General features: G+C 40.1%; 1 protein-coding gene across 4 annotated transcripts in view; it reads right to left on the bottom strand.

Annotated features, from left to right (window-relative positions):
- NUP93 (nucleoporin 93) overlaps positions 1-23,372 on the bottom strand; it is a 104,841-nt gene that overhangs the window by 59,663 nt on the left and 21,806 nt on the right. For 3 of the 4 annotated variants that reach the window (XM_024747453.1, XM_024747455.1, XM_024747454.1), the window contains one exon: positions 17,169-17,286. In XM_024747453.1, the coding sequence (XP_024603221.1) occupies positions 17,169-17,286 (118 nt within the window). Of the gene's footprint in view, positions 1-13,760; positions 13,792-17,168; positions 17,287-23,372 lie in introns of those variants that run through there. The other variant, XM_024747456.1, reaches the window with a different exon arrangement.

Genomic DNA, 23,372 nt, shown 5'->3' with positions numbered 1-23,372 from the left:
TCTGCTCAGGGGTCAAGAAACAACAGGGAAAAAGAAAGCTCTCTGCCTGAGAAGCTGATGAGTTCCTGCTGCCCAGAGCAGGGTTCTGCTTTGGTAAGCCTATAAGCCAAAAGGGGTGGGAACACAGTTTAGAAGTGGGCCAGAAACTTTAAGGGAGGTAGGTGAAGGTAATTTCAGAAGTAAGATTTCCACTTTAAACATGTTTTTGGGAAGTAGTTCCTCAGTAAGTGCAGTTACTAATGGGAATGGGCTAAAATGGGAGGAGGAAGCAGCTCTCCTCAAATATTCCTCCAGGGCAATTTACTGCAGTCCCAAGTTTCAAAAATTCAGAATGAGAGCTCTCTGTCAGTCTGGGTCTGGGTCTGTCTCTCTCTGTCTCTGTCTCTGTCTCTGTCTCTCTCTCTCTCTCTCTCACACACACACACACACACACACACACACACACAGCATCTAATCAAGCCTTAGTATTTAGATAAAGGGAACAAGAGATTTTGGCAAGAACTTGTAGACTATATGAAGAACTTCTACCTCAATAATAATAAATGAAATAATACAGTAAATACAGACTCATTTTCGTTGTAGCCATAAAATTTCAGGGGTGACTCATTTCCCTTGTGGCATAGATTAAGAAAATAAGGCACAGAGAAACTCAGATTCTCACAGCTCCAGGTCCTGGGTTCAGAGCCTGAGTTCTCTGCACAGCACTATAGGACACTGTACCAACAAAACCTGGCCGGGTGTGTGCTTGATGGACTCTATTTCATGGAATCTGAAGTTCTTACATGGAGGATGATGGTGGATAGAAAAGAACAGCTTCTGGCTTGCTAGTTTTGTTACCAATGTACTTTACACAACAGATGTATTTCTTACCAGGTTGATTGTAAATAGAGCTCTTTTAAACAACTTCTATTTTAAATTCAGTAGGGAAGCTGTTATTTGAAGGAATACTAAAGCTAAATATCGCCCCACGATTTCTTTAATAAATGCAGATATTCAGAGTTTGGATTTGCTTCCTAAAGCAAGGTCTATCATATTATTACTATTATTTTAGAGAAAAGACACTAAAACCCCAATTTTCATGCAATTTTTTTGCTGCATATTACTTACCATTTTTGTTATTAACTAGATAACACTGATGAGGCCAGAAATTGATTAAAAAAAAGTAAGACTCCTTAATAGAAAAGGATTACTAAAATTACTCAATCCTCAATGTAATTTAAACAAGGGAAAACCTGTATATATTTCATTATCTGGTCAGAATTTCAAATTCACTGACATATAAAATATAAGTTCCTGAAATTTTTCTAAGAAAAGTTTTATAAGAAAAAAAGTTAAAAATTATATGCAAAATAACAACAAAATGAATTTACAACAGAAAACATGGTGACAGAGGTCCCATGGGATGTTGGTCCTACATGATGGGGTGGGAGAGGTGAGAGGAGGCCCTGCCTTTCATCACCCACCACTCTTAGGTCAGGACAGACAACCAAGGCAAGTTGGACAGATGGCCTGGTCTAGGCCCCAGGAGCTTATGCTTCCCTGTAAGAACCTCGGCCCAGGTTTCCATCTCAGTACTGTACCCTCCACATCTCGACAACAGGAACATGACGATCTGCAATTCTAAGACAGTTTTTTGAAAACTAGGCTGATTTTAAAATCTGCTCTTCCCACACCATTCTCTCCACCATCCTTCCAGCAGTGACACAGGTGAAAATCATTTAAAAAAACAACAGCCCAGTTTTACTAACGTGCTTCTTACATACTAAATCCTCCAGCAAACTACTGAGGTGATTAAAACATTTCCAGTTCTACTATTTGGCCATCTCACATCCTTAAGTCGATACTGGGACATTTCAAGTAGCTGAATCCCCTTCGGTAGACCTAAAACACTGAAGATCGAATAAAGATGGGGACTATATTATATCCACTTACGGTGCTTAAAAAGCATCATGCACCGGGTTAAGTGCTCAAATATATTTATTGATTAACCTATGAGTTGTTGAAGGTTATTATGCAGATGCTCGAGAAATGTCTACAGAACTGCAGCTTGTTGTCAGCCTTCTCCAACTGTGGTGCTTCTGGGCAAACTCACATTTAGAATTTAAACTGAAGTGTTCCTCTGAAGCTACCTATATATTAGTCACACTTAATCTAATTAAGTTCTATTTAAGCCTTATGGGTGAAAAACCATGTAAAGCCACCTACATATGATTTCTAAAGGCAAGAGGTTATTAAACCTAGTGGAAAGCATGCTGAAGTTGGGAGTCAAAAGAACTGGGTTCTAGGTAACCCTACCCAAGTTACTGACACCATGCCTCAGTTTCCTCATCTGTAAAATGGGAAAATGCTACCACACCTATATGAAGAACACTATGTATATCTTCAACTGCCTATACAACAGGATTACTCTTCAAAGCAAAGAGAAGCCATTTCAAATGATTTCTAAGACACACAGGCTGCACATTTCAATACATTTTTAAATATTCAGACTGATTTAGACATTTCCAAGGAAATACTTATTCTGCCTCTCTGCTTTCTCTCATGGCATCTGTTGTTACTAGCAGGTAAGGAAAAGTAAAATCTAATGTCATTAACAGTAAGACCCAAGATCTTTAGCACTCACTCAATGCAGGAGGGGGTTACAGAGAGAAGCAAATGAAAAGGTAAACAAAATGAGGATGAGTGGAGCTGAGGAGAAAGGCAGAGAAAATCAGGTTAATGAATAAAAGCAGTAAGTCCATCTTTCATCTCTCCTGGCTCCTAATGATGGCAGACGGTGTATTTAATCTGCTGAGAGACCAGATTTAAGGCCTTCTTTTGGCACAGTCCATCCATGAATTATTAACATTTGCAGAAGCAAGAGCACATCCGCTCACAGTGATCAGAGAGGAAAGTGATGATTAACTAAAATGGGATTATTAATCCCTCCACTTCCCTTTCCTCCGTCCCCCTCTCTTCTTCATTCCCCACTGGGCTCTGACTGCTTTTTAGGCAGTGTATTTTAAGCTACAGCCTCGGTATCAGAGTCAATACCTCCATGGTAAAAAAAAAATAATCAATGGCCAATTATAAGTCATAGGTTTTTAATATATGTAAGTTTTTAACATATTTTATTGACTACTGTGTCCTTCATGAGTGGTTACAAATTCTTTATGGACTCAAACACTTAGAAGATAAATACATTGCTTTGCAGGCTGGAAGTTCAGGGTTGGTCCACAGGTGGACTAAGTATAAAAGTTGGCAGAGATGGCTAGAAAAGGGTTTACTTATACTAACTAGACTTCTGTAATAACAACCCAGTGGACCTCATGCTGGAGGACTTGTTCAAACACACATTCTGGGCCCCACCTCCAGAGATTTGGATTCCGCAGCTTTGGGGTGGGGCCTGAGAATTTGCATTTCTAACAAGCTCCCAGGTGATACTGATGCTGCTGATCTGTGCACCACACTTTAGAATCACTGATAAAGAGCTTCTTTCCTGTTGTCAAATGCATTCAGGGCATGAGAGGAATGGAGAAGGAAATTAAAACCAACCTGAAGTAGAAAGTTAATACAAAGACAAAGGTGAGATTTGTAGCTCCTTTCCCCTCCTAACCCCCAAAGAAAATCCTGGAGGCCTGAAGGGCTCTGCAATGTTTGCTGCTCCAAAACAAACCCTATTCCATAACACTCCCCCTTTCCCCAAAATATGAGCTAGTAGGATGAATAGTTAACAAATGGTGAAGAACATATATGAAGTCGAGAGCTAGATTAATTTATAACTTCATTCCTAAAACATGAAAAACAAAATCAAATGTGCCCTTTTCCTTGGTCATTTTCTTCCCCATCATCTTCTCTACTTAGGATTTGGCTTTAATGTATGATCAATCCTCAGAAAACAAATAAGTTGAAACAGCCTCACCCAAAACAGCTATGTACTATAACAGAAAAGTCTTATACACCCTCAATATCAAGCTAAGTCAGGCACCAAAAAAGTAGAATATTAGCAGAGGTTTTAGGCAACGGCCAAAAATAAGGAAATGCACTTCAGAGTACCCATTAAAAGAGCAAAGCATGAGCTGGTTAGCCAGATGGATAAACTAAATTCCACCTCTTCGGGGTTTGCAAAAGCAGAAAACACAAGTAACAAGAGCACGTGAGGAAGAGGCCCACCTCTGGCAGCCAGTAGATCCAGCCTCTCCACCAGGCCCAGCCCCAACCCCACACCTAGACTCACTCTACAGAGCAAGACAGTGCTGGTGGCTGCACACTGCCAGGCTGCAGAAGCCATTCTTGATTGGCTTCTGAAGCCAATTCTTGAAGCCAGCCATGATTTCACAGCTGCCACTTGATTGCAAAAAAGGAGGTACACTCCCATTAGCAATGGCTGCTCTGGATGCCAGCCAGTCTAAAAGGCTGGGAGGGACTGGGGGGGTGGGGGAAGAAAGAGGGATGCAAAAGACAGAAGGAAAGCAAGAATGAAGGGAAAAAAGGAGAAAAGACAAAAAGAACAGACGAAAAGAATGAAAGAAGGGAGGATAGTCCAAAGGAAGGAAGGAATCAGGGAGAGTGAAACAGAAAGCAAAAAACTGGCATAAACAAAAACAAAAAATCTTCCCCCTAACCTGCTCTGAACCCTAGTCCACCTAAAGTTTCAAATATGATATTTGTTCTGGTTTGCCACTTTGCATTTGCTTGGCACCAGTGACCTACTCAGCACAAACAAGGCTGATAGGCTCTAGTGTGACAAATCTCAAGAAACCCTGGGCACCTTCACATAAAGGGCATTTGTAAAATATAGCAGCAGCAGCAGCACTTTTGTTCAGTATCACTTTTTGTTCCAAAGTATATCCCCGATGGAAAAAGTGAGGTTTGTCCCCATTCAGACTATAGTATTACCCTTCTAAGTAGCATTTTCATACCTACGACTGATTTAGTTAACCAGAAAATCTTTCACATGGAAAGGAATAAATGGAAATGTCACTTCAAAGAAAACAAGTAAGAAAAGGTCTAAGGGGAAAGACAGAACCAAAACATCAAGAAATTTGACCAGTGGCAAAAGAACTAGCTTAGCATCTTTGTGGTGGTGGTGATGACGGTGATGAGGAGGAGGAGGAGGAGGAGGAATTTATCCAAGCAGTCCACCCCTTGATGCCTTCCTCAGCAAGCCATGATAATAAGGATACAGGGCAAGGTATTAAGAAGCATCTGGGTTCAAGTTCCACCTTTGATAATAACTAATCTATCTTGATTTCCGTTTCTTCTGCTTCTAAATAAAGATGATGCTATCACCCATTCACCTCACCTCAAACACTGCAGTAAGGAACAAGACGGTGATGGACAAAGCCCACTGCAAAGTATTATACGAATGGAAAGATTACTATGGTGTGTCCCTCAAAGTTCACATAAAATTACTAACCTGTTACGTCTCCCCTAAAACTTCTAAATTAGGACAAAGTCATAGAGCTTCTCAATAACTATTTTTCCCAACAGTTTTTTAAAAATAATTAAAAAATTTTTTATTTATTTTTGACTGCGTTGGGTCTTTGTTGCTGCGCACATGCTTTCTCCAGTTGTGGTGAGTGGGGACTACTTTTCATTGCGGTGCGAGGGCTTCTCATTGCAGTAGCTTTTCCTGTTGCAGAGCACGGGCTCTAGGCACATCGGCTTCAGTAGCTGAGGTGCGCGGGCTCAGTAGTTGTGGCTCGCAGGGTCTAGAGCGCAGGCTCAGTAGTTGTGGCACACGGGCTTAGCTGCTCTGTGGCATGTGGCATCTTCCCGGACCAGGGATCAAACCCGTGCTCCCTGCATTGGCAGGCGGATTCTTAACCAGTGTGCCACCAGGGAAGTCCTTTTCCAACGGTTTGAGGGGGAGAGTGAAATGACATAATGGTTGCTCATGAAATCTGCACATCTCAGATCCCTTTTCACACATTAGGAAGTTTTTTCCATTACAGAATAAAGGAAAAGACTGTACATTACTTTATAGGAACTGACCAATTCTGAACTATGAGGGCCATTCTTACAGTCTACCTCTAACACATGCTTCATGGACTAATTCCTCACTGCCCTGTTAAAATAAATCAATTTTCCTTGTTATTTCAAAGATGTTCTACAGCTTCAAGTACCTGGTCCAAACAATTCAACACTCCCAAAATGGTGGCAGTCAAGAAAGTACACTATGGAGCCATTTTCCAAGTTCTGTGAACTAAGGACATCCGGCTTTTATAATTAGAGGGAAAAGTGAATTTTCCCTTCTAAAGCCATTCAGTTCTCATTCACACCCTTAAAATCCCAAATTTAATGTTTTCTTGTCATCTAACTCCCTCAGCCCTCACTTACCCTCAATTCCAGTCAAGAGGTGTCCAGGTTGTGAAAAGGAGGGTAAAAGTCTTTCATAGGCAGTGATTGCTTCCCTTCCAATCACTCTGAGCCCAGCTCCCTCCATAAGCAGGCCACTGTACCTGCCCCTCAACTAGATTCTAATTTCAACTTCACACTGGGAGAGTGGCACCAGGCACACGCTGAGGACCACTTACGTGGGAGTGCTTGCTTAGCTGGGACCTACTCTTTGCACACCATCACCCCTGACCAGTTAGTTCCCTGCTGGTCTTCTTTTCAAGATTCTGTTATGTTAGTTTGCATTTATTTCTAAGAGCCAGTTAGACCAAAGAGTACCAATTTGCATGACTTCAGGTATTAATGTTCTGCTGAATGTCAACTCCTCACTTTTGTGCTGTCTCCTAGAAGTGAGTAATTTTGCTGTGCAGAAATTCTTTCCTGTATTCTGGAGCACACACCAAGTTGAGGGCTCTGCCTGTGTCTTTAAAAGCCAAACACAATAATACCCATAGGCAGCCAAATCATATTATAAGATGCAAGATTTCAACATTCCGGCACACTGCCAGAGCTTAATGGCCAGTCAGACGCTAATAAGTAAGGAAATGGGTCTGCATTAAACCTACAAATAAGTCAACAATCAATAGTTCAGGATTACAGTAAAAATTTGATGTGCCCTTTAAATTGCTTCTAGCATCATCCTTCTAACTCCAGCTCAGCTTCAGAAGCAAAACAAAACAAAGATGATCAAGCAAGAAGCTGAACCCAACCTATTTTTACAAGCACAAAGCCTTGGCATTTCAAAACTAAAAGCTGCTCTAGGATTTCACAGAAATCCTTTACAGTGTACCTGTAGGGCAGCAAAACTGAGAAATAATAGGCTGGGCTTTAGACAGTAAATTAAACTGACAGCTCAGCAAGCAGAAAACTATGGCAAAAAAAACCAGCACCTAGAGATAAACGGAGGAAGCACGTTTGGCCTTCCTGCAAAACTCATCTTCCCCCCAAACCAGCAGTGTTTGTATTAAGGTTTAGAAAGCACATTCCAGCTTCTCCCTCAATCAACATTATTTTACTACTAAGCTTATATAAATAAGAGCGATGCCCACCACATCCATTCTCTGTGGGCTTTATACTCTTTATTTTGCTCTAAAGGAGTGATCAATTACACTTCTATTTCCTATTTCTACCATCTTTGTCCTTCAAATATAACCTGAAAATTAGTCTACAATGAAATTTAAAACCTAGGGGAATAAGGGCACAGTACTGAACTCAAACCCACAGAAGGGACTTCAAGTCTGGCATAATAGCCTTTTAGGCCTTAGGCTCCTCCTTGGTGAAATGGAGTTAACAACAGTAACTGCCTCAGAGGGTTAATGGAAGGACTGAATGAGGAAACCCACAAAGTGCTCAGTACAGTGTCTGGACACAATAAATGTTCAGTAAACCTTAGCTTTGCCTTCCCTATTCTAGCTGGGGTAAAACAGAAAACCGGAATTCAAAATTGTCTTTGGTGCCATGTTTCACTGTACCAACAAGTAAACTAAACAAAAGAAAGGAAGGGAGACAGGAAAGGAAGGGGAGAGAGATGAGGAGGGAAATTGGAGGGGAGGGGAGAGAGGAGGGGGGGGAAAGGAGAAAGGAAGAAAACATAGCTACTGAAACTAGTACTACCAAAGTACAGCTGAAGAAGCACCCGTCCACAAGTAGTTTGTTCCCAGTCTGCAGCAGGTAAGTACAAAATCTGAGAATCAGCATTTAGAAACTTTTATAGCAATCTGACAGAGTAATTTTATGTCCACTGAATTTAATTTAAAAAACTAAGGCTTACAGGAATTCCCTGGCCCTGGCAGTCGTTAGGATCCATGCTTTCACCGCTGGGGCCCAGGATCAATCCCTGGTTGGGGAACTAAGATCTCACAAGCCTCATGGCATGGCCAAAAACAAACAAACAAAAAACAAAACCTAAGGCTTATATTCTGCATGTCTTTTATTTCATTTTTTTCTGGTAATTCTTTTTTGCTGTATTTTATAAAAGTATCTCTCAGTCTGAGATAAATTGGGAAAAAAGAAACTTGAGAAGCACGGATTATGTAAGCACCTTCTGAATACAACACCCATCACCATATTCCTTCAACAGGAAGACATGTGGGGCAGTGTGGGGCCTCATCACAGAGCCAAGTGCTACTGTGAATGCCTTAAACCTTCAAGGATTCACCAGGCCCTGCTCATTTAAAGACTGCTTCTGCTGAGACAGGCTCATATGCACTGTGGATAACAGAGAACCGAGTAAGAAATGAGAAAGCACTCCCAGATAATATCATACAAGTATACTTTGGTACCTTGAGCAAATCAAGCATATTATAACCTTCCATGGCTGTGTCTACCTGTCCCTAAGATAGTAACAGCTTTTTTTAATTAGACAATATTTTTTTAATATATACAGGAGGAATAGAGAAAACTCTGCCCCACATCCTTGTGCTCGTGTCATTTAAAGAAATAAATCAAATCAGGTAGTAATAAAAATCAGCCAGTGAATCCACACTCCCACTTACGTTCTGCTGACCTTATCCTCCCGTTTGTGTTATGAACTAAATGAATAGCCTGGTTCTAGTTGTAAATGTGTTTTATAAGACAAAGGTTCTTTTTGTACAGTTTCTTGGAAGCTGTGTCACGCCCAGCCCTGCTCAGCAGATCCTGCTGCAGTGCTTCAAGTACTGTGGTTTTCTGAAAAGCACAGGCGGGATTTTGCTGATGGCATCTCGGCCTCACAGCCACTCTATGGTGAGAAGCGGGGACTAGCCCTTCTGCCCTCCAGGATAATTGAAGCAGCGCGTGCACCGCTGCTCATCATTAATGTTGGAGACCAGGAGCTGCCTTCACCCTGAGCATGGGACTCATTCAACCTCTCCATATCTGATGTGCAAGATGGAAGCCAACCATTTGCGAGATAGGAAAATGCTCAAAAAGGAAGCAATACACACTGGTTCTGGGAGCTCTGCAGCAAAAGAAATTAATAGTACTGGTCTTGTCAGTAGAGGATGTTGTTCATCCTACCTCCCAGCTTCTTTTTCTGGTCCCTGCCGAACAACAAACAGAAAAAAGCAAAACCAAGAGTATCTCCTGTCTGAGCCCCTCTCTCAGTTCCTTCACAGAATGTGGATTTTTAGTGGAGACAAGGAGAACCTGGGCCCCAAAGTTTTATGACTATGGAGCCACACTTTGTAACCACCACCAATGGAAGGAGCCGCATCAGGCTGCTGGCCTGGAAAGCCTTGGACTGAACACTCCGAAACAGAAATAAGAGATCACAGGGCGCTGTGGCAAGCAGATCAAAGTGGCGCACAGGGTCAAGGGCTGCCATCTGAGAATGACAGACTGGTCTACAGTAGTGCATTCAATATTTGACAAGGTTTTAACCCCCATTTAAATCAAACAGTTTAGCCCATTTCTGATTCCTGAAACCAAGCAATTTAAAGATACCAGAGTGAAGATAACAATATATGTTCCCCATCTCCGGAGTACTGGGGCATCAATAGATATCGGCAGGTTAAGAGAAGCTGGTAAAGAGGGAGGGGATGACTCAACTCCAGTTCAAAGGCACCAGGGCCTGGCCAATACTTGAAGTGCTCTATTAAATTGTTAGATAAATATTTTAGCCGTGGGCTTCTTCCAAAACACTCTTACAGAACCATTCCCACTTCTTTCTTAAGTTGGTAATTGATATTCCCCTGCTCACTACAGGATATAAGAAACCTCTGAGAAGACAAAAAAGCCTGTCATTTCCTGCCTGCACAGAATGCATTCAGCATCCATTTACTTGCTTGTTCTGAAAGCTCTGCATTCAGGAGTAAGTGTGAATGGTTAAGTAAAAAAGCTGAAATCTTATATCCTTGGCTCACATAAAAGCAGTTTTTCACATTTTCCACAGATGATGCCTTTAACAACCATTTTTATTCCAAAGTTACCATTTCTAATTCCATTCAGAGGACACTTTAATGCAACTGCATACTTTGCTACCATACCATAATGTCTACCTTTCCCCTTATCACAAACAGGCAGAAAAATTAAATCATTTCTGTACTTACCACAGCAATCAGCATTAGACTACCTAATTATAAACACAAAATGGGATGGCACATTAACCTGCCTCTGTGAAGACACTATTTTTTCATTTTTACATGTTTACCGGTTTTTACCAGCTCTCAGATTTACTCTGGGTCAGGGTTTAATGACAAGGAACAGCAAATATACTCATTAAGTGGGGGTGATGTGGGCACCGCAGTGTTTACACAGGATACGAAGCCTAGCACAGCTATTGCCCTGAACAAGAACACAGGACACAGTGTGATGTGTGTCTTTTCCACACGCACCTCAGCCACTACAACTGAATTCTGGCCTAAAACGTACCTGGTATTTGTTCTAGAAAAGGGTTTCTCTCTAACTAACGGGCTTTGGATCCAGTGGGAATTGGATTCATTTGCTAGTGAACCCAAGAGCATTACCTATAGGTTGTTTCAAGTCCAGGATAGGCAGCTGTTATAAGCTGGGAAAGGGCAAGATTCAAATATCCATTAAAGTCCTCTAAAAATTCATAAGAAAGGTTACCATGAACTTCCCACTGACTCTCTTAGGAGCAAGAGGAATATAACAAAGGAGGTCAATAAATCAAATGCTTAACTAAAAATCTTCACACTGTTAGATTCCATGCAACAGTCTCTTACATTTTTATATTATGTGAAAACATCTGAAGAGCAAAGTTTTATTCCTTCAGAGTCCATCAATTCAAAATTTCTAATCATCCAATTTGGGCTAGATCACTATTATTTGCAGAAAAGACTGCTCAAGCATATTAAGAGCAGAAACAATAAGGAAGATAAGTATGTTTTGCCTACTTAAACCATTTCTCAGAATTGCTATACAAATTATCAGTATGCAAATAGATGCAACTCTTATGAAAGAACCTCATCTCTTCCTTAATTTACTAAAGCAGTTTTGGTAAGACCTCTCCTTGGTACACACACTTAGCAGTTTCAGTTTCTAGGAATAGATGAAAATGACAACTACATTTCTTTAAAAATAATTCCAGAATTAAGATATTGTTCACCCATTCAGAATGCACCCTCCCTCAACTAATTTGAGCTAGGGAAAGCTTACTGCACCTTTCCCTCAATATTAATACTTTGCCAGTACTAATCCTGAAGAGCTGCTATTAGCATACTAATCATTCTGAGAAAGTCTGAACTTCTTTTCAACAAACTGCCACAGGATTTCTGGAACCAGTTCCCTACCAACAACTTGCCAGTACTACACACACACAATTAGCACTCAAGACAACTACTTTTCCTCTTAGCTGTAATACACAGCTGCATTTAATTAGCAGTACCTTAATTCTGAAGGTATAAAATTAAAAGATAAACCATGAAAATAACAATTTAGGTGATATGGGATTATACCACCAGTGATTCATTTTTATGCTTACCAAAGCCATTTAGCTTCTTCTGATTATTTAAAAGATAAGCTAAGAGTGGTTTGAGTATACTCTACATTTCCAAGGACAGAAAAAGGAAGGAAATAATGAAAATTTTATTATACATATAGTGTGGTAAGTAGAACGAGTTTTTAACAAGTCAATTATTATTGCACCATTTTCTTATATTTTATCCTCTTTTTAAGACTTCTTTTTCTCTTTATTCATACAGGACAGATTTCCATCTGGAAACTGAGCATATTATGAAGATGTTTAGTTCCATATAGAGTTTTTTTGTGTGTAGAAGGGGCTACATTTTCATTTATAATGATTTAAATTGGTTGCTAAGTCAATTCCAACAACATAATCTAAAGTTGTTTACTTTGTGGGGGAACATTCAGAAAGTTTTGTTTTTTCCTAAGCAGTAAAGCCAACATGCTATATTTGGAGGCCATGGCAAGAGAGATCTGAGACTATGAAAGAGGTGGCATCTAGGAAAGCCTTAAGAGGGTCAGACTGAAATTATGGCTCAGACATTTTCAGAGGTGCTACTCCACGCTAAAGGAAGGGGGTGAGCAAAGGCCTAAAGTATAAAAGGAAAATGAAAGAGTTTGGTAACTTGGTTAGCTGAAGTAGAAATCTCTTTCTCACTTTTTCCTACCTATACTTACCCTGTAAACTAGAGTATTTAAAAATACTTAAAAAAAAATCAGACTGTTTCTAGTTGGAAAATGTCTCTTGAGAAATCTCTTAAACATATTATAGAACATTAACCTGTTTGGAGAGAATGACTATGACTAAACTCTGGAATCAGACAAGGGTAGTCAGCCTCACTTTCCAAGGCCTGAAAGAGAGTGCTGAGGATGAGATCAGATATTTGGTTGAGGTTTGCAGTCCCTGGAACAACTAGAAATAGATGTCTTATCGTGAAACTCCTCCATGAAACAGAGTTAGATTTGAAGATGTTTCATTTATTACAATTAATTGACAGTTTTAAATTTTCTGGCACTGTAAGTATAGTGGGTTGAAGTGGGTACTGCCAAAAATATATGTCTAAGTCCTAACTCCTGGTACCAGTGAATGTGATCTTATTTGGAAATGGGGTCTCTGCAAATGTAACTAAGGTAAGCATCTCAAGATGAGACCACCTTGGAGCTAGAGTGGGCCCTAAATCCAACGGCTGGTGTCCTTATAAGAGAAGGGAGAAGTGGATTTGACACACCTGACAAGAAAACCTATGAAGATGGAGGCAGACTGGACTTATGCTGCCACAGATCAAGGAATGTCAGGAGCCACCAGAAGCTAAAAGAGGACAAAGTCTCCTCTCGTGCCTTCGGAGGGCACTGCCAACACCCTGATTTCAAAGTTCTGAGCTCCAGACTGTGAGAGAATGCATTTCTAATGCTTTAGGCCACTAAGTTTGTGGCAATTTGCTGTGGCAGCCACAGGAATCTAATACAGTAAGTTCAGCAATATTATTACATTTTGGTTTAATGCCATTTGGAAATATTACAGCCTAATGCCGAGAAACTGCAGCTCCCATTTTTTATGGCCAACCCAGGCTATTTCTGCAGAGCCTTCTTGAAAAATACATGTAATCTAGTGAAAGAGCCCAGAATATAACTAAGCTGTGTAACTGTGCACTTTATTACTATATAATACACATCACCCATGGTCCATTAGGTCTGTTCAGACCACAGTAAAAATGTGCAGTCTGCCCTCTATATGTTTTTCCAAAGACAGAAGTGAGCAAGTGGATCTCTGTGAGAGGAACCATACTTGCAAGCACCACAAAGTCACTCAGAATAGAGTAGTCCAGTTGTTTTAGTACCATGTCCTCTTAACAGTTATGGCTCTTCAGTTCCATTACAAAAATGTGCAGGCCTTCTTTATGACCATTTCCAAAAATTAAATCAATAAACATTAAAAAAAATTCCACTAGCATTTAAGTGGGTTTATTTAAATATGTTACCTTTGCTGGCCACAGCAGTCTTTCAAAAATGCATTATCAATGCATGCCAACATCACTGTTTATGACAAACAACAAAAAACCTGTATTAATTTCAAGCTCCATTAGAAAATGAAGGAAATACAATCAATGTTTACCAAACAGAAAAGGACAACCTATTCATGGGAAAATGCCTTTCCAAGCTTATAGGTAATGCAAACAATGGATGGTACAAAGTCTTGGACAGCACCTGTCAAAGGATCCTTCAGCATTTCCTTTTATGAATTTATAAGCTGACATAATAAATTCACTCTGACTGATACTCAGTGGGATTAGGGTACGTTCTCATCTCAAAAACTGCACTGATTGGAAAACAAAAGCTCATACACAAAAATCGATCAGATTTATGTTATGTGAATTATATTTCAGTAAAGCTGGTAAAAATAAATGAGAAAAAAAAACGTCCATCAGAAAGTATATCTGGGGCTTCCCTGGTGGCGCAGTGGTTCAGAGTCCGCCTGCCGATGCAGGGGATGCGGGTTCGTGCCCCAGTCCAGGAAGATACCACATGCCGCGGAGCGGCTGGGCCCGTTGAGTCATGGCTGATGAGCCTGCGCATCCGGAGCTTGTGCTCCGCAGTGGGAGAGGCCACAACAGTGAGAGGCCCGCGTATTGGAAAAAAAAAAAAAAGCATATCTGGCCTTTTTAAAAACAAAAAATTGAAAATATCCAAATTAACTCTTCCTGGACAACTAACACATTAAGAGAAGAATTAAAAGGAGGACCACTCCATGCTAAGGGCGAAAGCTGGCTTGGCTCCTATATTTGACTACTACACAGGAAGTCAGGGAAGGACATGATATTACTATGTGTACAGGAAGTTTAGGCATAGATCAGCTGAGCCACACAATACAATCACTAGAGCTATCTCAGATTAGGCCAAAGACTCAGCCCTTTAGAAGTTAAATTTTCTCCTTTAAGCCTTTGCTGGCAAGAAGATGAAGTCAATAGAGGATTTTATTTTGAAACTAGTTAGTCTTAAATCTTTACTTCAGGTCTAGATGATCAATTCCCAATTAATCAAAACTTACCTTGGAGTGACCATTTCACATTTTTTAAGCTATTCCAGAAAAGCTCAACTGAGAGGTAAAATTTTGAAATGGAGGCATCCTTCCTCTCAAAGACTTCCCAGTGGTGCAGGACCAAAACTCTTAGCCGTGCTCATTCCAAATTAAGAAACTCTCTTTGATGTGACCAAGCATGCATTGCTAGGAAGCCACCTAATGGGGCTATTGAAGGACGGTGTTCATGCATAAAGTAGAAGGTTAGAATAAATGATCATTCTGACTCAATACATTTATAAACCTGTCATTAATATCTCAAAGCAAAAAATGTTGTACCACATCAGTTGGAATTCATGAAGTGCATCACTAAATGTTGCTGGGTATTCCAAATATGTATTACAAATATGCCAAAGAAAATCTAAAACGCAGTTTTTAAAATAAACAACTTATTTGGCATTTTAAACATTAAAAACAACGCAAACAAACAAATAACCTTTCAGCAAATGTCATTTCTTTCCACACTATTAGGAATACTTCCGCACATATATGGTGATTATTCAAATTATCTGAGCTGTATCTCATTCACTCACCTGTTATGGGAGTAAGTATTTGTTTCTAGGGCATCAAGCAGTTGAAATAGAAGGTGGGGAGAGCAACAGCTAAAACTTTAAAAAAAAAAAAAAAGAGGCAAGTATACATGCCATTTTAAGATTACATGGAAAGGGCTTCCCTGGTGGCACAGTGGTTGAGAATCATCCGCTTGCCAATGCAGGGGACACGGGTTCCAGCCCTGGTCTGGGAAGATCCCACGTGCCGTGGAGCAACTAAGCCCGTGCACCGCAACTACTGAGCCTGTGCTCTAGAGCCCATGAGCCACAACTACTGAGCCTGCGTGCTGCAACTACTGAAGCCAGCGTGCCTAGAGTCCGTGCTCCGCAACAAGAGAACCCACCACAATGAGAAGCCCGCGCACCGCAATGGCAAGTAGCTCCTGCTCGCAGCAACTAGAGAAAACCCACGCACAGTAATGAAGACCCAATGCAGCTAAAAATAAATAAATTAATTTTTTAAAAAAAAGATTGCACGGAAATAAGAAGGCATCTATAAGGTGACAGGCAAATATAATTTAGTATATAAAACTGGAAAAAACTGGATTTTCATACTCTGGGAACATATCAATAACAGGGAAAATAATGAATATCTATAGTTACTGAACTCTCAACTCAAAGTTGAGGGTTTTAGGTTTCTCAAGTGGAATAAATGCAGTAGAATTATGGCCATTACTGTAGATGGATTAAAACAGTTCTCAGAAGGGTGGGGTAAAGAGTATTAATTCAAATTGAGCCCAAATAATAAATAACAGATTCATCTGTACTAGGATTTGCCTTTGTAGGACCTGCATCCTTTCATCTCAAAGGTAAATCGACGATAAAAATGGTATCCCACTATCCCTTCACTCTAACACAAGTCAGTGTTCCAATATCTCAGAACTAAATGGATCACGGGACTTCCCTGGTGGTCCAGCGGGTAAGACTCTGTGCTCCCAATGCAGGGGGCCTGGGTTCAATCCCTGGTTGGGGTACTAGATCCCACATGCATGCCACAACTAAGAGTCCATGTGCCACAACTAAAGAATCTGCATGCCATAGTTAAGACCTGGTGCAGCCTGAAGGAATGAATGAATGAATAAATGAATAAACAAATATTTTAAAAAAACCAAACAACTAAATGGATCACAAGATTTTTCCTTAACAATTTTAAACACACACACACACACACACACACACACACACACACACACACAAACCAGTTTCTAATTATATTAAAATAGCAATCAATTGTGCCAGTGGCATGCTAGGTTAAATGAGACAGGAGTGCTCTATTAGACCATTTCCTGGTGCCACTAATGAAGCCAAATACTTCCTAGAAATCGATGAGTAGGTTTCAGTAAATAGTAAAGCTATTTAGTTTCCCCAGCTCTTTGCCAAGCCACACAAGCAAGATGTAGAAAAGAAATGTGGAAGACGAATAGTAAAATTATTTGAGATCTAGCAAAGAAAGCAAGAGAAACTTACAACTAATGTCTCCGTGCCTTGGATTAAGCCCAAAGAAGGAAGAGAAATCTGTGCTCATAATTACAATAATTTAAAAAGTGCAGGTCGGAAATGCTTTCCTAAATTCAGCCTTACAGAGCACTCTGAAAATAATCCAATGTTCCTCCAAAGCTGAGCCTCCCATTCTCTTAATATCTGAGGAAGAAGAGAATTAACAAAGAAATGTGGTATTCCTAAACCTGCTGGTGAACAAAAGGCCAAGGCCTTCAGCCTGGGTTGCACCTGCACCAGTCCTGGTACCTGGCAGCCCTTACCTGAATGTCTGTGTCCTTCACAGGCTCAAGAGGCTCAAAGGTGGTGGCTGCACTCAGACTCTCCAATCGCTGGGAGATGTGGGATATGTCAAGTCCCCGAGACCCGAGGAGAACTGACCTATATGAGGATATAGGGCAGGGAGAAAAAAGTAGAATTAGAACATCTAATATGCTTCCTAAAATACTAGAGAGTATTTTTAGTATGAAACTAAAACTTCTTATATACTGCCCAAACACTTTTGTATGGTTGTTTCATACCTTTCCAAAAAGATCTACCACCTGGGATAACAGACACAACGTTGCATTTGGTAGTAAGAGAGAGTTCTGATCATGCCTAAATTAGAGTGAGGGACCTGTCTAGATAAATTGATAGCATATCAATAAAATTACAGGCTAGACTGCTCCAAACACTTTATAGTGAAGAAAATCGTGAGGTAGATATTATTCTCAATCCCCGTTTTACAGATGGGGGAACCAATGTGCAAAGAGGTTAACCAACTTATCAAAAGTCACAGAGCCAGGAAACAGCAGAGCCAGGTCACCAAGCTCCACAGCACAAACTCTTAACCACCATCCTATATTTACAGCCTCTATAAAGACAGATGTAGTAAACCACAAAATTTTAGAAGCTTCAGGAGAACCTAGTCTAAACTTCATTCATTAAGGAAACTGAAAGTCCTGGGCAATCAATAACTTGCAAAGGGCAGGGAAACCAGAATCCAAGGCCAGTTCTCCAAAGCTTCTCTTCAAAAGCCAAACACCATGTGCAGTACATCTTCAAATTCCCTCTCTGCTGCCCAGTCCAACAGTAGAGGAAGCTGTCACCTGACTAATAAATGCTTTTGAAGAGAGATGGGAACACTACAGCTGGCTTTGTGTCTACTCATCTGGAGCAATGTAACAATGGGAGAGCAAAAAAAAAATTATAGATTCTCACTAATATCTAGAAAACTCTCTGGAAGAAAGAAACTTAGGGAAATTAATTGTTTAGACTGTTGCTTTTGGATTATGATTTAGTACCCCCAAATCCCATCGACAAAGTCTGTGCTCATTCTTAGTAACTTAGAAGAAGCTAGACCACCTGGTGGCACAAATAACCCTAACACCTATGGGTGTTACACTGAAGATGACCAATTCTGAACTAACATACTTATTGGAAAAAAGAAAAGACTTCTCATGCTTATTTCCATTCTACTTAGTACCACAGGAATAGATAATGTGCACCCAGAGGGCTCCGCACTGTAGATTTTTGTCTCTTCCGTGCAGACTGGTCAGCTATGATGCCATCCCTGAGGCTTCCCCTCCAGGCTATCATTTCAAATAGATAATCTTGCCTCTCTCTTCTAACAATCCTTGATGGCTAACTTTCTAGTACAGTGGCTCCCAGTCCTGGTTGCACATTAGAATCGTCTAGACAACTTTCCTCCCAATGATTCTGATTAGTGTTGGGTAAGACTGGAGCACGGGTATCAGTATTAGGCTCTCCTTCCCTTTTTTATAACAGCTTTACTGAGATATTATTAACATATCATACAATTCACCCATTTAAAGTATAGAATTCCATGGGTTTTAGTATATTCACAGAGTTGTACAACGATCGCCACAATCTATTTTAGAATATTTTCATCACCCCTCCCTGCCAAAATTTCCCCCACTCCATAAGCAGTCATGGGAATGTATCAATAAAATGCTCATGTCTCCACAAGTCTCCCCCTAGCCACTAATTTATTTTCTGTCTCTATAAATTTGCCTACTCTGGACATTTTCTATAAATGGAATCATACAATGTGTGGTCTTTCATGACTGGTTTCTTTCACTGAGAATAACGTTTTCAAGGTTCATCCATGTTGTAGTATGTATCAGTACTTCATTTCTTTTTATTACTGAATAGTACTCCATCATATGGATAAGCTATATTTTATATTAATGAACATATCATCATTCGAAGGACATTTGGGTTGTTTCCACTTTTTGGTTATTATAAAAAATGCTGCCATGAACATTCATGTGCGAGTTTTTGTGTGAACGTATGTTATCATTTCTCTTGGGTATACACCTCGGAGTGGAACTGCTAGATTATATACTGACTCCCTGTTTAACCTTCTGAAGAACTGCTAGACTATTTTCCAAAGCAGCTACACTATTTTACATTCCCATGAGCAATGTACAAGGTTTCTAATTTTTTCCACACTCTTGCCAATACCTGTTACTACCTTTTTGATTATAGCCATTTTAGCCAATTCCTTTTTAAACTATTATAGAAAAAAATCTTAATATGAAATTAAAATAATAAACCCTGTACCTATCACCCAGCTTCAAAAACTAGCATGTCGTCGCAAACTATTTTCATCCACATCCCTACCTACTTTCCTCTCTCTACCACCCAGATTATTTCGAAATAAATCCAAAATATTCTCTTAATTATTTCATAACATTAAAATGTGTTTGTGTGAATGGAATACAAGTAAGTTCTCTACCTGCAAATAATTGATATGCCTCCAAATGTCTTTTAATCTTTGAGTTGTCCCTCCATCTCATTTTTTTTTTTCTTACAATTTCTTTGTTGGAGACTCTAGATTATTTGTTCCATAGAGCAGTGCTACTCAAACTTGAAATGTGCATGTGAATCACCTGGGAAGCTTGTTAATAAGCATATTCCGTTTCAGCAGGTCTGGGATAGGGCCTGAGGGTCTCCATTTCTAAAAAGTTCACAGCTGATGCTTATGCTGTGGATCTATGGACCAGACTCAAAGTAGCAAGGATGTAGTTTCCCACATAACAGGTTTTACTGATTGCAACCCCATGATGTAATTTAACATGTTCCTACGGCCTCTCCTATCCAATTTCCTGTAAATTGAAAGTAAGTGCTAATGGTTTGATCAGATTCAGGTGGCATTTTTTTTTTTGGTTCAATTACTTCAGACTTTTATCAAGAGGTATGTAATATCTCATTACCTCTTTTTGGAATGTTACCAGACACTGATGATCATTGCTTAGATGCATTAATTCCTTAGAGGTTGCAAAATGGTGGTATTCTGTCTCTATTAGCTGGAATATTTCCCCTCAGAGACACTCTTCATCAACTACGTGGTTACTCTGAATAATGAGTTGATTCTCTAGCATTCTCCAAAGGTGACTGATGAGTTTTGCTTTAGTATCGTTATGTACTCATGAATTTAAACATATTTGATGTATTTCAATCCACTGCAGTTATTATCCTTATCATGCTCAAAATCATCTCATCTTTGGCCAGTAGAAGCCTTTTCAAGTTGGTTTCTGAGTTCTTTTGACATGACTCAAGTTGACCTACATAACTTCCTTGCCATCTGGTATGACAAGACAAGTTCATCTTGCCCCAGACCTGGAATCGGTCAACTCTCCAAAGAGCCCCAGTTACTTTTTATTAAGAAATGGATTTTTAGAGACCACTATCTGAGCACTAAGATGTGCTCATTGCTACACTGTTTCTAAGCCTTTCAGTAGGCAGAGCTATAGAGTTTTTACTTTTGTTTCAGTTTCCTTAAGATAAATTACATCATGAGTTCATACTGACACTTCCAATTCAAAATTAAAAACGTAAAGTTTGGGGTTAACCTCATAGATTTTCTATCTGTATCTCCTTTCTCTCATACCCGAAGTCCTAGTTCTCACCATCACCACCGTAACTACTTATTTGCTTTATCCTACACTATACACACAATAGTCTCAAAACAGCAGTATCAATCCCTCTACCAACAATATCATTATTGAAGACCGATTAAGATATTACTTGGAAATGTTCCTCTCTGAATGACTATGTCACCAACTGAATGAGCATTCATTTTCCTTCTTTAGGAATTCCTTTTTTTAAATTTAGTTTTGTTTTATAATTACACAAAATATTTATACAATTCCAAAGTCAAATCTATAAAAAAGTCCATCTTCACCTTATTTTTTCCCTTTTCCTATAGGTAACCCTTGTTTCTTTACACCATTTATATTAATCACAACTTTTTTTTTTTTTTTTTTTGGTGGTACACAAGCTTCTCACTGTTGTGGCCTCTCCCGTTGCAGAGCACAGGCTCCAGACGCGCAGGCTCAGCAGCCATGGCTCACGGGCCCAGCCGCTCCGCAGCATGTGGGATCCTCCCGGACTGGGGCACGAACCCGCGTCCCCTGCATCGGCAGGCAGACTCTCAACCACTGCGCCAACCAGGAAAGCCCTAATCACACCTTTTAATTTCCTGTATTTGTTGCTTTGACATCTGGGGCCTTGCTGGCACTGGAGCGACTGCCTCTCCCAGAGTTAGCTAATTCCTAGAGGCCTGTAAGCACATATAAGAACATATGCACACTAATCAATCCAGAGCCCATACCTCAACCACCTCCTTCAATGGGTCACCATTCCCCACCCTAATTATCTCAGGGTGAGGTACCAGACAACTAGAGACAGCGCCTTTACCCTAGAGCCCACTGAGGCTATTCAAACTAGCCAATCCTAAGCCTGCTCACCCTGCCTTCCCAGAGAAACCTCAGTAAAGGCTCTTGCTTCCTCTGCCCCCGACTGACCTCAGTGCTCCCTCAGTGGCCCTGCATGGCATGCCCTGCCTCCTGTTTCTAGAGAAATGTGAGTAGAGGGCTTCCCTGGTGGCGCAGTGGTTAAGAATCTGCCTGCCAATGCAGGAGACACGGGTTCGAGCCCTGGTCCGGGAAGATCCCACATGCCGCGGAGCAACTAAGCCCACGCGCCACAACTACTGAGCCTGCGCTCTAGAGCCCGAGCTCTGCAATAAGAGTAGCCACCGCAATGAGAAGCACATGTACCGCAACGAAGAGTAGCCCCCGCTTGCATCAGCTAGAGGAAGCCCGCACACAGCCATGAAGACCCAACGCAGCCAAAAAAAGAAAAAAAAGAAAAGAAATGTGAGTAGAAACTTCTTCCTTCATGACAGTCATATCATATCCATGTTTGCATGTCTTACCATACCTGATTATAGTAAATCTCAGCTATTTTTAAACACCTTCCTTCTTTTTTTATTAGCAGTTAGGTATAGAAGTTTGTGTTACGTACTTTTTAAAAACAGCTTTATTGAGCTGTAATTCACATACTATACAATCACCCACTTAAAACGTATAATTCATAGATACATTTATAAATGAATCACTTTGTTGTACACCTGAAACTAACACAACATTGTTAATCAACTATACTCCAATATAAAATAAAAATTAAAAAGAATTTTAAAAAATGGCAGAATGTTGATATGATAGGTGATGGGTACCTGGGAGTTTATTATACTGTTTTCTCTACTATTGTGTATGTTTTAATATTTCCATAATAAAAGTGTTAAAAGTGCAATAAGAGGGGAAAAAAAGAATCTCAAAAAAATAAAAGTATAATTCAGTGGGTTTTAGTATAGCCACAGATTTGTGCAACCACCACTACAATCGATTTTAGAATATTTTCATCACCCAGAAAAGAAACCACCCTACCCACCAGCAGTCACTCCCTATGTCCCCTAATCTACCCACTCCCTTGGCAACCTCTAATCTACTTTCTGTTTCTACAGATTTGCCTATTCTGGACATTTTCTATAAATGGAACTATACAATATGTAGTCTTTTGTGACTGGCTTCTTTCACTTAGCATAATGTTTTCAAGGTTCATCCATGTTGGAGCATGTATTAGTAGTTCATTCTTTATTGCTAAATAGTATTCCATTATATGGATATGCCACTTTTATTTATCAATTCATCAGCTGTTAGACATTTCGATTGTTTCTACTTTTTGGTGATTATGAGTAATGCTGCTATGAACGCTCATGTACAGGTTTTTGTGTGGACAACCGTTTTCATTCCTCCTGGGTATAAACCTGGGAGTGGAACTGCTCAGTCATATGTTAACTCTATAGTTAACCTTTTGAGAAACTGCTGGATGTTTTCCAAAGTGGCTGCACCACTTTACATTCCTACTGACAGTTTACGAGGGTTTCAATATTTTCCACATTCTCACCAACATTTGTTATTATCCGTCTTTTTTGATTACAGCCATCCTAGTGGGGGTGAGGTGGTATCTTATCGCGGTTTTGATTTGCATTTCCCTGATGGTTAGTGATGTTGAGCATCTTTTCATTTGCTTATTGGACATTAATATACCTCCTTTGGAGAAATGCCTATTCAGATCTTTTGCTCATTTTAAAATTGGGTTGTCTTTTGGTCCAGCCA

This window comes from Neophocaena asiaeorientalis, unplaced genomic scaffold (assembly GCF_003031525.2).
Source record: "Neophocaena asiaeorientalis asiaeorientalis breed wild unplaced genomic scaffold, Neophocaena_asiaeorientalis_V1.1 scaffold438, whole genome shotgun sequence".
In the NCBI taxonomy this organism is placed as follows: Eukaryota; Metazoa; Chordata; class Mammalia; order Artiodactyla; family Phocoenidae; genus Neophocaena; species Neophocaena asiaeorientalis.
The sequence above is the reverse complement of the archived record's forward strand: the minus strand, read 5'-3'. Positions and strand labels throughout refer to the sequence as shown.